The 14,540-nt window shown below is 40.0% G+C and overlaps 2 protein-coding genes across 2 annotated transcripts; one reads left to right on the top strand and one right to left on the bottom strand.

The window, feature by feature from the left end:
• Positions 1–790: 790 nt before the first annotated feature.
• LOC117280063 (uncharacterized) lies at positions 791–3,400 on the bottom strand. The gene is made up of 4 exons (XM_070189940.1): positions 3,154–3,400; positions 2,000–2,629; positions 1,241–1,367; positions 791–1,118 (listed from the first exon to the last, which is right to left on the bottom strand). The coding sequence occupies exons 1-4, from the start codon at positions 3,398–3,400 to the stop codon at positions 791–793; spliced, it is 1,332 nt and encodes a 443-aa protein (XP_070046041.1).
• Positions 3,401–10,818: 7,418 nt separating this feature from the next.
• LOC104110291 (uncharacterized) lies at positions 10,819–11,382 on the top strand. The gene has a single exon (XM_009619753.2). The coding sequence runs from the start codon at positions 10,819–10,821 to the stop codon at positions 11,380–11,382; it is 564 nt and encodes a 187-aa protein (XP_009618048.2).
• The last annotated feature ends 3,158 nt before the right edge of the window (positions 11,383–14,540 follow it).

The raw sequence follows: 14,540 nt of genomic DNA, 5'->3' as shown, positions 1-14,540 counted from the left end.
AAATATAATAAGACACAATAGTTAGTAATTCAATATATTTAAAAAGCATTTAAGAAAAATGACGTTGTCAAGGGGGTAGCTACCGAATATAACCCTTCTACAAAATGACGGTTGTAACCTGCCAATCCCAGAAAGTTGTGAATCTCTGTGGGGGTCGTCGGCTTATGCCAACTCTTAACTGCTTCTATTTTCTGCGGGTCTACTCTAATGTCTTCACTCGAGACCACCTGCCCCAAGAATATAACAGTATCGAGCCAAAATTCACATTTGGAGAATTTGGCATAAAGTTGGCCCTCCTCAAGTATTTGAGGAACTGTTCTCAAATGATTCTCATGCTCTTTCTGGCTATGGGAATATACCAGTATATCATCGATAAATAGTATGACAAAGGTATGTAAGAAAGGCATGAAGACTCTGTTCATTAAGTCCATAAAAGCTGCTGGTGCATTGGTCAACCTAAAGGATATCAATAAAAATTCATAGTGACCATACTGAGTCGTCAAAGCTATTTTCGGGATGTCTGCTTCTATGATATTTAACTGATGGTATCCCGATCTTAGGTTTATATTTTGAGAAATACCTAGCACCCTGTAACTGATCAAATAGGTCATTTATCCTGGGTAGTGGATATTCTTAATCTTGCCACTGAGAACACCCTCCTTGAGCTTAAGCAAGCTAGCGTCATTGAATTGTTTGACTTTAACTTCTCAACTAAAGTAGACTTAGCACCCATACTTGCTATCAACCTTCCATCATACTTCTCATTGAGACGAACCTCTTGGCTAGCTATTTAATGGGCTTCCTTAACTATTGGACGTTCGACCATAGGCAACCCGGTCAAACTCCCCATGGATCTTCTACTCAGAGCATCAACAACCATATTCGCTTTGCCAGGATGGTAAAAGATATTACAATAATAATCTTTAAGCAACTCCAACCACCTGCGTTGTCTCAGATTCAACTCTTCATGCTTGAATATATACTGCAAATTTTTGTGATCTGTATAAATGTCACATTGCTCTCCATAAAGATAGTGACGCCATTTGTTTAGAGCAAAAATAACGGTTGCTAGCTCTAGATTCTGGGTAGGATAATTTCTCTCATGATTCTTTAATTTCCTAGAATCATAAGCAATTACCTTGTCATTCTGCATAAGAACACATCCTAACCCTACTCTAGAAACATCACAATAGATCACCAATTTACCTATAGGGGAGTCAGGATTGGATTTGTAGTCAACCTGTTCTTGAGTTCTTGAAAACTTTTGTCACAAGCTTCAGACCATTGAAACTTCACATTTTTCTGAGTTAACGTTGTCAAGGGGGTAGCTACCGAATAGAACCCTTCTACAAAATGACGGTAGTAACCTGCCAATCCCAGAAAGTTGTGAATCTCTGTGGGAGTCGTCGGCCTATGCCAACTCTTAACTGCTTCTATTTTCTGCGGGTTTACTCTAATGCCTTCTCTCGAGACCACGTGCCCCAAGAATATAACTGTATCGAGCCAAAATTTATATTTGGAGAATTACGCATAAAGCTGGCGCTCCTTAAGTATTTGAAGAATTGTTCTCAAATGATTCTCATGCTCTGTCCGGCTATGTGAATATACCAGTATATCATCGATAAAATACTATGACAAAGGTATCTAATAAAGTCTTAAAGACTCTGTTCATTAAGTCCATAAAAGCCGCTGGTGCATTGGTCAACCCATAGGACACTTCAAAAATATCATAATGACCATACCAAGTCTTGAAAGCTATTTTCGGGATGTCTGCTTCTATGATATAACTGATGTTTTCCCGATCTTAGGTCAGTTTTTGAAAAATACCTAGCACCCTGTAACTGATCAAATAGGTCATCTATCGTGGGTATTGGATATTTATTTTTGATAGTAACGTTATTCAGCTAGTGGTAATCTATGCACATCCGTAGGGAATTATCCTTTTTATTCACGAACAACACTGGAGCACCCCAGTGGAAAATACTAGGTTGAATAATACCTTTATATAAAAGGTCATATAATTGCTTCTTGAGTTCATTTTGCTCAGCTGGAACCATTTTGTAAGGAGGAATCAAGATTGGCTGAGTTCCTGATAATATGCCTATGCCAAACTCAATCTCCCTATCTGGTGGTATCCCTAGGAGATCATCTGCAAACACTTCTGGAAACTCTTTCACAATATGTATTGATTCAAGCATTGGGGAGTCGGCTTTCATATCCCGCACATGTGCTAGATACGCCAAACACCCATTATTCACTAGCTCTCTAGCCTTAAGGTAAGAAATAAACTTACCCACAGGCGTACCCACTTCACCTCTAATTATAACTGGATTTTCCCCAATAAATGAGAATTTAACGGTCTTCGCGTGGCAATTAACTATAGCATGACAAGAAGATAACCAGTCCATGCCAGCTATGATGTCAAAGTCAATAATATCTAACAAGTTCAAATTGGCTAATGTTTCTCGGCCCTGAACGATGATGATGCAATTTCTAAATATATACTCAACTTTAACATATTCTCCTATAGATGTGGAAACCTTAAACGGGACCCCTAATGGTTCTGGTGCTTTTCCAATCTCGACACAAAAATAAGGAGACAGATAAGAGAAAGTTGAACCAGGATCAACTAATACATAAGCAAGCGACCACAAACTGAGATAATACATGTAATAACTTTGTTAGACGCCTCCGCATTCTGCCTGTCTGGAATTGCATAGAATCTGGCTGGTCTGCCTCTTCCCTGAGCTCCACCTCTATTGGCACCACGCCTAGTCTGAGCATTAGGTGCCCGAACTGGAGGAGCTTCTACTAATAAATTACCTATGGATGCTGCCTGAGTTGCTGAAGCCTTCCCTGGAGCATGCCTGAGTCATGGACAATCTTTCATAAGGTGACCTAGGTCATAGCAGTGATAACATCCTCTCTAACCCAAAAGGCATTGCCCAAGATATTTTTTATTGCACGTGGAACAAATAGGATCGGAGAACCGAGTTTGACTTTGATTTATTGAACTGTTCCCCAGATAAGCCTCACCTTTACTCTGCTGGCTTTGTCTGAATGGAGCTGGATAAGGACACGAGTGAGCTACTGACCGACTCTAAACTGAATGATTCGTGTTCTTTCCCCCAACTAAAAGTCCACTATAACTACTTGTGGTTCTAGCCTTCTTGCCATTTTCTCTAGCTTCCCTGGCAATTTTATCAAAAGCCTCCTTACGCGTAGCGATATTGACAACCTGAAGATAAGTCTTGTCATCCTGATGTGAAGTCATATCTTTTGCCATATATGGATTCAAGCCTTCAATGAACCTTCTCACTTTTTCTCTCTCTGTCGGTCTCAAATTAGGTGCATACTCTGCTAAATTTGTAAATTCCATCTCATATTCGGTCACTGACATGATACCCTATTTAAGATGTTCGAACTGACGTCAGAGTTCATCCATCCGACTGCTAGGCAAAAACTTAGCCTAAAAGCTTCTTTGAACTGTGGCCAAGTAAGTGGCGGTAATGTAGAATCTTTGGCCTTCTTGTAACCTCTCCACCATTGCCCTGCTGCACCCTTCAACCGAAACCCAATTAATTTTGTGGCTTGTATTTCGAGGCCAGTTAAAGAAATAAACAATTCCTTTATCTTTTCCAAAAATAACATTGACTCATTCGGCTTGTCTGTACCAGTATAAATAAGAGGTTTTAATCTCAGAAAGGCATGTGGATCAATTTTTCCTGTTGGTAACTGTACTGGCTGGGCAATATTTGTAAGGACAACTGGTGGTGGTACCCCGGGTGGGGCCTAAAAATCATCTTCTATTTCCTTTTCATATGAATCATGAGGAACTTGATGAAGAGCATGAACAAGTGCATGACCACCGGCCGGAGGGGCTAGGGATTCTACAAAATCCAAAATTCTATTAATTCGATCATCCTGATGTTGTGGTTGATTTTTCCTGAGTAGGCTAGGAGGGGGTGTGACTTCCACCTGATCGTTATCAACCTACTGAGGTAGAGCATGTGCCTGTCCAACGGCCCTACCACTAGCCGGATTACCTCTGGCATTTTCACCTCTACCCCTAGCATTCTGACCTCGACCTCGAAATAGGGTCTGTACTATGGCAGGATACTATTCTACCACTAATCTATTGGTATATTTTGGTTTATGACTTTCTTTAATTTATTTGTACTCTTTAATTATATTTTCGCGCGAAAATAACCGACCGATTTCGGTCGGTTTTATTAAAAATATAAAATTACCGACCGATTTAAGGTTTAGGGTTTAGGGTCGGTTTTTAAAAATGACTGACTGAAATAACTGACCGATTTCGGTCGGTTTTTTGAATATAAATTTTAATTTATTTTATATGAAAAATTGACCTATTTCGGTCGGTTTCTTAAAAAATAAATTTCGCGGGATGCTAAAATAGTTTTTCGCATTTTTGCGCCAATAAAAACCGACTGAAGTCGGTCGGTTTCGTAAAAGGAAATTAAAAAATAAACTATTTAAAAAAACCGACCAACTTCGGTCGGTTTTTCGGTCGGTTGGCCGCGGTCGGTTTTGGACGAATTTCTAGTAGTGTTATATATAGAGAATTTAAATAAGCTGATTGATTTTCTTATTCCAAACACAAAAAGCAACTTAATTGGTCAATATATATATATATATATATATATATATATATATATATATATATATATATATATATGTAGTGGATCTACGTATTACGTACCAAAGTATACCAACTGCATGCATCTTGTCAAATTATATATTCCCTTATGTTTCAAATACCAAAAGAAGTTAAGTATAATAAACAGTGTTTTATTTACATAAAGTCAATAAAAAGGTTGCTTAATTAGATTCTAAACCGTACTCATTTTGTGTTTCTATTTATGACTTAGGTGTTTCTGGAGGTGGCTTCATTGCCAAGGTATAAGCTTTGAAAATACAGCAGGACCTGAAAATGGCCAAGCAGTTTCTCTTCCCTCTGAATCAGATTTATCAGTATATTATCGTTGCAGTTTCAAAGGGTACCAAGACACCTTATATGTACACAAACAATCGACAATTTTATCGCGATTGTGACATATATGGGACAATAGATTTCATATTTGGAGACGCAACTGCGGTGTTCCAAAATTGCAACATTTACATAAGAAAACCAAAGACTAGTCGGTCAAACACTATCACAACACAAGGAAAAACATGTCCTTGTGAAAATACTGGAATTATAACACATAATTCGCGTATAACAGCAGCATCAGACCTAAGACATGTGCAAGATTTGTTTAAGAGTTATCTTAGTAGGCCGTGAAAGAATTACTCAACAACAGTATTTATGAAAAGTAATATTGATGGCCTAATTGATACGACTGGTTGGTTACCGTGGAGTGGAAATACTTTTCTACAAGCTTTGTACTATGGTGAGTACAATAACACTGAGCTGTTGTGGTAGGGTAAATTCGCCTGGTACCACGTGATAACGAACGTCACTGAAGCCGAAATATTCTCTGTAGGGAACTTCTTGGCCGGAGACTCATGGCTTCCGGCCACTGGAGTTCCCTACACATCTAGCATCTGAATATATATATATATATGAAGTAGGAGTTCTACTTAAAATTAGAAATAGCCAGTGCAATTACCAACAGGAAAAATTGATCCACATGCCTTTCTGAGATTAAAACCTCTTATTTATACTGGTACAGACAAGCCGAATAAGCCAATGTTATTTTTGGAAAAGATAAAGGAATTATTTATTTCTTTAACTGGCCTCGAAAGACAAGCCACAGAATTAATTGGGTTTCGGTTGAAGGGTGCAGCAGGGCAATGGTGGAGAGGTTACAAGAAGGCCAAAGATTCTACATTACCGCCACTTACTTGGCTACAGTTCAAAAAAGCTTTTAGGGCCAAGTTTTTGCCTAGCAGTCGGATGGATGAACTCCGACGTCAGTTCGAACATCTTAAATAGGGTATCATATCAGTGACCGAATATGAGATGGAATTTACAAATTTGGCAGAGTATGCACCTAATTTGAGACCGACAGAGAGAGAAAAAGTGAGAAGGTTCATTGAATGCTTGAATCTATATATGGCAAAAGATATAACTTCACATCAGGATGACTAGACTTATCTTCAGGTTGTCAATATCGCTACGCATAAGGAGGCTTTTGATAAACTTGCCAGGGAAGCTAGAGAAAATGGAAAGAAGGCTAGAACCACAGGTAGTTATAGTGGACTTTCAGTTGGGGAAAAGAACACGAATCATTCAGTTCAGAGTCGGTCAGTAGCTCACTCGTCTCCTTATCCAGCTCCATTCAGACAAAGCCAATAGAGTAAAGATGAGGCTTATCTGGGGCACAGTTCAACAAATCAAAGTCATACTCGGTTCTCCGATCATATTTGTTCCACGTGAAATAAAAAACATCTTGGGCAATGCCTTTTGGGTTAGAGAGGATGTTATCACTGCTATGACCTAGTTCACCTTATGAAAGATTGTCCATGACTCAGGCATGCTCCAGGAAAGGCTTCAGCAACTCAGGCAGCATCCACAGGTAATTCATTAGTAGAACCTCCTCCAGTTCGGGCACCTAATGCTCAAACTGGGCATGGTGCCAATAGAGGTGGAGCTCAGGGAAGAGGCAGACCAGCCATATTCTATGCAGTTCCAGACAGGCAGAATGCGGAGGCGTCTAACAAAGTTATTACAGGTATTTTCTCAGTTTGTGGTCGCTTGCTTATGTATTAGTTGATCCTGGTTCAACTTTCTCTTATCTATCTCCTTATTTTTGTGTCAAGATTGGAAAAGCACCAGAACCATTAGGGGTCCCGTTTAAGGTTTCCACACCTATAGGAGAATATGTTAAAGTTGAGTATATATTTAGAAATTGCATCATCATCGTTCAGGGCCGAGAAACATTAGCTGATTTGAACTTGTTAGATATGGTTGACTTTGACATCATAGCTGGCATGGACCGGTTATCTTTTTGTCATGCTATAGTTAATTGCCACACGAAAAAAGTTAAATTCTCATTTATTGGGGAAAATCCAGTTATAATTAGAGGTGAAGTGGGTACGCTTGTGGGTAAGTTTATTTCTTACCTTAAGGCTAGAAAGCTAGTGAATAATGGGTGTTTGGCGTATCTAGCACATGTGCGGGATATAAAAGTCGACTCCCCAATGCTTGAATCAATACATATTGTGAAAGAGTTTCTAGAAGTGTTTCCAGATGATCTCCTAGGGATACCACCAGATAGGGAGATTGAGTTTGGCATAGGCACATTACAAGGAACTCAGCCAATCTCGATTCCTCCTTACAAAATGGTTCCAACTGAGCTAAATGAACTCAAGAAGCAATTACATGACCTTTTATATAAGGGTTTTATTCAACCTAGTGTTTCCCACTGGGGTGCTCTAGTGGTGTTCGTGAAGAAAAAGGATAATTCCCTACGGATGTGCATTGATTACCGCTAGCTGAATAAAGTTACTATCAAAAATAAATATCCAATACCCAGGATAGATGACCTATTTGATCAGTTACAGGGTGCTAGGTATTTCTCAAAAGTTGACCTAAGATCGGGATAACATTAGTTATATCATAGAAGCAGACATCCCGAAAATAGCTTTCAGGACTCGGTATGGTCATTATGTATTTTTAGTGATGTCATATGGGTTGACCAATGCACCAGTGGCTTTTATGGACTTAATAAACAGAGTCTTTAAGCCTTTCTTAGATACCTTTATCATAGTATTTATCGATGATATACTGGTATATTCACATAGCCGGATAGAACATGAGAATTATTTGAGAACAGTTCTTCAAATACTTAAGGAGCACCAACTTTATGCCAAATTCTCCAAATGTGAATTTTGGCTCGATACAGTTATATTTTTGGGGCACGTGGTCTTGAGAGAAGGCATTAGAGTAGACCCGCAGAAAATAGAAGCAGTTAAGAGTTGGCCTAGGTCGACGACCCCCACATAGATTCACAACTTTCTGGGATTGGCAGGTTACTACCGTCGTTTTGTAGAAGGGTTCTCTTCGGTAGCTACCCCCTTGACAACGTTAACTCAGAAAAATGTGAAGTTTCAATGGTCTGAAGCTTGTGAGAAAAGTTTTCAAGAACTCAAGAAGAGGTTGACTACAGCTCCAATCCTGACTCCCCTATAGGTAAATTGGTGATCTATTGTGATGTTTCTAGAGTAGGGTTAGGATGTGTTCTTATGCAGAATGACAAGGTAATTGTTTATGCTTCTAGGCAATTAAAGAATCATGAGAGGAATTATCCTACCCAGAATCTAGAGCTAGCAACAGTTATTTTTACTCTAAAAAAATGGCGTCACTACCTTTATGGAGAGCAATGTGACATTTATACAGATCACAAAAGTTTGTAGTATATATTCAATCAGAAAGAGTTGAATCTGAGACAACGCAGGTGGTTGAAGTTGCTTAAAGATTATTATTGTAATATCCTTTACCATCATGGCAAAGTGAATGTGGTTGTTGATGCTCTGAGTAGAAGATCCATGGGGAGTTTGACCAGGTTGCCTATTGTCGAATGCCCAATAGTTAAGGAAACCCATTAAATAGCTAGCCAAGGGGTTCGTCTCGATGAGAAATATGATGGAAGGTTGATAGCAAGTATGGGTGCTAAGTCTACTTTAGTAGAGAAGTTAAAGTCAAACAATTCGATGACGATAGCTTGCTTAAGCTCAAGGAGGGTGTCCTTAGTGGCAAGATTAAGAATATCCACTACACATGATAAATGACCTATTTGATCAGTTACATGGTGCTAGGTATTTCTCAAAAATAGACCTAAGATCGGGATACCATCAGTTAAATATCATAGAAGCAGACATCCCGAAAATAACTTTCAGGACTCGGTATGGTCACTATAAATTTTTATTAATGTCCTTTAGGTTGACCAATGCACCAGCGGCTTTTATGGACTTAATGAACAGAGTCTTCAAGCCTTTCTTAGATACCTTTGTCATATTATTTATTGATGATATACTGGTATATTCCCAGAGTCAGAAATAGCATGAGAATCATTTGAGAACAGTTATTCAAATACTTAAGGAGCGCCATCTTTATGCCAAATTCTCCAAATATGAATTTTGGCTCGATACTGTTATATTTTTGGGGCACGTGGTCTCGAGAGAAGGCATTAGAGTAGACCCGCAGAAAATAGAAGCAGTTAAGAGTTGGCCTAGGCAGACGACCCCCGCAGAGATTCACAATTTTCTGGGATTGGTAGGTTACTACCGTCGTTTTGTAGAAGGGTTCTACTCGGTAGCTGCCTCCTTGAAAACGTTAACTCGGAAAAATGTGAAGTTTCAATGTTCTGAAGCTTGTGAGAAAAGTTTTCAAGAACTCAAGAACAGGTTGACTACAACCCTAATCCTGACTCCCCTATAGGTAAATTGGTGATCTATTGTGATGTTTCTAGAGTAGGGTTAGGATGTATTCTTATGCAGAATGACAAGGTAATTGCTTATGCTGCTAGAAAATTAAAGAATCATGGAAGAAATTATCCTACCCACGATCTAGAGCTAGCAACAGTTATTATTTCTCTAAAAATATCGCGCCACTACCTTTTATGGAGAGCAATGTGACATTTATACAGATCACAAAAGTTTGCAGTATATTTTCAAGCAAAAAGAGTTGAATCTGAGACAACGCAGGTGGTTGGAGTTACTTAAAGATTATGATTATAATATCCTTTACCATCCCGGCAAAGCGAATATGGTTGTTGATGCTTTGAGTAGAAGATCCATGGGGAGTTTGACTAGGTTGCCTATGGTCGAACGTCCAATAGTTAAGGAAGCCCAACAAATAGCTAGCCAAGGGTTTCGTCTCGATGAGAAGTATAATGGAAGGTTGATAGCAAGTATGGGGTGCTAAGTCTACTTTAGTAGAGAAGTTAAAGTCAAACAATTCGATGACGCTAGCTTGTTTAAGCTCAAGGAGGGTGTCCTCAGTAGCAAGATTAAGAATTTTGCACTTGATGAGAATGGTGTGATGAAACTTGATGGCCACCTATGCGTGCCTAATGTAGATGATCCTTGAAGGAAAATTATGGTAGAAGCTCACAGCTCCAGATATTCAATACATCCAGGTTCTACTAAAATGTATCATGTTTTGAAGGATATTTATTGCTAGAATAATATGAAGCGAGATAATGCAGATTACGTATCACGATTCCTTAACTGTCAGCAAGTAAAAGTTGAACACTAGAGGCCAGGCGGCTTAGCTCAAATCATTGAAATACCAGAATGGAAATGGGAACGAATAAATATGGATTTTATAGTTGGCTTGCCGCGAACTTTTAAGAAACATGACTCCATTTGGGTCATAGTAGACCGACTCACTAAGTCAACTCACTTTTTCCAATCAAAAGCACCTACACGGCACCCCAGTATGCAGCACTATAAATAAAAGATATTGTTAGGTTGCATGGTTCTCCCATGTCCATTATTTCTGACAGAGGTGCTCAATTTACTGCTCAGTTCTGGTAGAGTTTTCAGGATGGTTTTGGTACCCGAGTTAATATAAGTACGGCCTTTCACTCCCAAATAGACAGGCAATCTTAGAGGACAATCCAGACCCTAGAAGATATGTTACGAGCATGTGTCCTAGATTTTAAAGGAAATTGGGATGATCCTCTTCCTTTGATTGAGTTCGCATATAATAATAGTTATCAGGAAAGTATCCAGATGGCCCCATTCGAGGCCCTATATGGGAGGAGGTGTCGTTCGCCTATAGGGTGGTTTGAGATAGGTGAAACGAAGCTTATTGGGCCAAATATAGTATAATATGCCTTGGAAAAGATGAAACTGATTCAAGAACAGCTTAAAATAGCTCAAAGCCGACAAAAGTCATACACAGATATTAGACGCCGCGATCTTGAGTTTAGAGAAGGTGATTATGTATTTTTAAAGGTGTCTCCAATGAAGGGCATTATGAGGTTTGGTAGAAAAGGGAAGCTTAGCCCGAGTTATATAGGGCCTTATTCAATTCTTGAAAGGATTGGGCTTGTGGCGTATCGTCTAGGTTTACCTCCAGAGTTATCTTCACTACATCCAGTGTTTCATGTGTCCATGAAAAAATATTTTCACTATCCGAGTCATGTAATTGATAGGCATGACAGAGAGTTTAATGATACTCTGTCATATGAGGAGGTCCCTGTAGATGTAATAGACATGCAAGTTCGTAGACTTCGAACTAAAGATGTTGCTTCGGTGAAAGTAATGTGGAGCAACCATTTAGTTGAGAAAGCTACATGGGAGCAAGAGGAAGCCATGAAGGAAAAGTATCCCTATTTGTTCGAGTTTTGGAGGTCTGTAGCTCATTTAGGCTTGAAATGGCGAAAGTCGAATTTTTGGAGATTTTGACCAGTAGTGAAAATTTTAATATCGGGATCGGTTTCCGATTCCGGAAGTTGGAGTAGGTCCGTAATGTTGAATATAACTTGTGTACAAAATTTGGGATCAATCGGACGTGGTTTGGTTGATTTCAGCATCGGTAGTCGGATTTGGAAGTTTCAAGTTCTTTAAGTTTGAATTGGAGGATAATTTGTGATTTTAGCGTTGTTTGATGTGATTTGAGGGCTCGACTAAAATCATATGGTGTTTTATGATGGCATGTTTGGTCGAGGTCCCGGGGGGCCTCGGGTGAGTTTCGGGTGCTTAACGGATTGTGTTTGGGATTTATGCAATTGCTGGAGCTGCTGAACCTGATGTAATCTCTCCTGCGCACTTTGGGCCGCAGGTGCAGCGCCGCAGAAGCGTCCATGGAGCCGCAGAAGCGGTTTTGGCCATGTCCAGCCGATACCGCATAGACGCGCAGAAGTGGAGGAGGAGCGCAGATGTGGGCTCGCATAAGCGGCCCTTGTTCACAGAAGCGAGATTTATGGGCAGAAAAGAGGAAAAATTGAGGGTTTGATTCATTTCTTCATTTTTGAACTTGGGAGCTCGGGAATTGGTAATTATTTGAGGGATTTTCAGAGAAAGCTTTGGGGCAACGATTCCTAACTTATTTTTGGTTGTATTTCATTAACCTATAGTTGTTTCCTCCATTTAATTTCGGATTTTGGGGTTGAAATTGGGAAAAAATTGGAATAACTTCTTGAACAAAGATTTCGAGTTTTGAAAGGGGCTTGGTGGTTGGATTTGAGTAATTTTTATATGGTTAGACTCGTGAGTGAATGGGTGTTTGTATTTTGTGACTTTTACCCGATTTCGAGACATGGGTCCGGGTTGACGTTTTAGGACGGATTTCATATGTTTTATTAAAATCTTGATTTCATTAATTAGATTAGTCTATTATAGTTGTATTTATGATATGTAATTGTTTTTGGCTAGATTTGGGCCATTTGGAGTCGGATATTCGTGAAAAATGCATTCTTACGGGTTGATTAAGCTTGACTCGAGGTAAGTGGCTTTCCTAACTTTGTGTGGGGGAAATACCCTTACGATTTGGAACTATTTTGATATATGAGTGCCGCGGACGTGAGGTCACGGGCTAATTGTGCAAAAACCCGATTTTTCTACCAAATAATAACATGATTTCTTTCTTATTTGAGTTTCATCAGCATGATTAGTATCCTGCTAGATTTAGAATAGCATGCCTACTTGCCCTATCTATTTACTTGAACTACTTGCGGCATGTTTAGTGAATTTACCTGTCTTTCCTTAACTGGTACTTAGGTTGAACTGTAAAATTTCGTGTCGTAACTATTGAATTCTATTGTTTAGCTACATATTTACTTTGGGACTACGGAACGGTATTCTAGGAGATCCCCATGTACTGCATATTTTCTTTGGGCTACAGAACGGTATTCCGGGAGATCCCCTTGTACTGCATATTTACTTTGGGATTACGGAATGGTATTCCGGGAGATCCTCCTGTCTTGCATATTTACTTTGTGACTACGAAACGGTATTCCAGACCCTGTTGTATTTCTGTGTATTGACCTGTCACCTTTCTATGAATTCTTTCTTGTTAACTTTCAGTCTTTATTTTACTGTGATATTTCATTCTTGCCTTGATTTATTATCATATTCCAGTAGGGCCCGGACCTAACCTCGTCACTACTCTACCGAGGTTAGGCTTGGCGCTTACTAGGTACCGATTCTGGTGTACTCATGCTACTCTTCTGCACATATTTTTCGTGTGTAGATCCAAGTGCTCCTTATCAACCGCACTATCAAGGTATATCTGCCACGTCCGCAGACCTCGGAGTCCCCTTCTACTCTTTCTCATGTCCATTATCTTCTGTATTTTTCCTTTGTTAGACTCTGATGTATAGAGACACTAGATTTTTCTTCCGTAGTTTGTGATTCACGATGTTTCGAGTTTTGAGATTTGATATTTCTGAGCCGAGTCAAGTATTGGCTTGTATGGTCTCTCGGTCTTCTCTTTATGATCGTATCAGGGAGCGTCAGTATGATAACCCACATCTGCTTGTCCTTAAGGACACGGTCCAAGCACGGTGATGCTAAGGAGGTCACTATTGGATATGATGGTGCATTGAGGATGCAGGGCAGGCTATGTGTGCCCAATGTAGATGGTTTACGTGAGTTGATTCTCCATGAGGCTCACAGTTCGCGATACTCTATTCATCCGGGTGCCGCAAAGATGTATCAGGACTTGAGATAACATTACTAGTGGAGGAGAATGAAAAAGTGCATAGTAGAGTATGTGGCCCGATGTCTAAATTGCCAGCAGGTAAAGTATGAGCATCAGCGGCCAGGTGGGTTGCTTCAGAAGTTAGAGATTCCGGAGTGGAAATGGGAGTGGATCACTATGGATTTCGTTGTTGGACTCCCACGGACTCAGAAAAGGTTTGATGCAGTTTGGGTGATTGTGGATATGCTGACCAAATAGGCTCATTTCATTCCTGTGATGACTACCTATTCTTCTGAGCAGTTGGCTCGAATTTATATCCACGAGATCTTCAGGCTTCATGGCGTACCGGTATCTATCATCTCTGACAGGGGTACACAGTTTACATCACGGTTCTGGAGAGTTGTACAGCAGGAGTTGGGTACTCGGGTTGAGTTGAGCACAACATTTCACCCTCAGATGGACGGACAGTCCAAGTGCACTATTCAGATACTGTAGGATATGCTTTGTGCTTGTGTGATAGATTTTGGGGGTGCTTGGGACCAGTTCTTGCCACTTGCAAAGTTTGCCTACAACAACAGTTATTAGTCCAGCATTCAGATGGTACCGTGTAAGGCTCTGTATGGTAGGCAGTGTCAGTCCCCAGTGGGATGGTTTGAGCCAGGTGAGGCTAGCTTATTAGGTACAGACTTAGTTTTGGATGCCTTGGAGAAGGTTAAGGTGATTCAGGATCGACTTCGCACAGCCCAGTCCAGACAAAAGAGTTACACGGACCAAAACGTTTGTGATGTTGCGTTCATGGTTGGAGAGCAGGTCTTGCTTCGAGTTTATTAGTCCCTTTGAGGTGTTGCGGCGAATTGGGAAAGTTGCTTATGAGCTTGCCCTACCTCCCAGTCTAGCAGGGATTCATCCGGTATTTCATGTT

This window comes from Nicotiana tomentosiformis, chromosome 11, assembly GCF_000390325.3.
Source record: "Nicotiana tomentosiformis chromosome 11, ASM39032v3, whole genome shotgun sequence".
NCBI lineage: Eukaryota > Viridiplantae > Streptophyta > Magnoliopsida > Solanales > Solanaceae > Nicotiana > Nicotiana tomentosiformis.
Note: the sequence above shows the minus strand (reverse complement) of the source record. Positions and strands in the feature narration are given on the sequence as shown.

Coding starts and splice junctions, on each gene's coding strand:
- LOC104110291 (XM_009619753.2), top strand. CDS start 10,819: ATGAAACTGATTCAAGAACAGCTTAAAATAGCTCAAAGCCGACAAAAG.
- LOC117280063 (XM_070189940.1), bottom strand. CDS start 3,400: ATGTCAGTGACCGAATATGAGATGGAATTTACAAATTTAGCAGAGTAT. Junction 1,368..1,999: donor ATATGACCTTTTATATAAAG/GTATTATTCAAC, acceptor TGGGATTGGCAG/GTTACTACCGTCATTTTGTA. Junction 1,119..1,240: donor TTTCAAGAACTCAAGAACAG/GTTGACTACAAA, acceptor TTATGATTCTAG/GAAATTAAAGAATCATGAGA.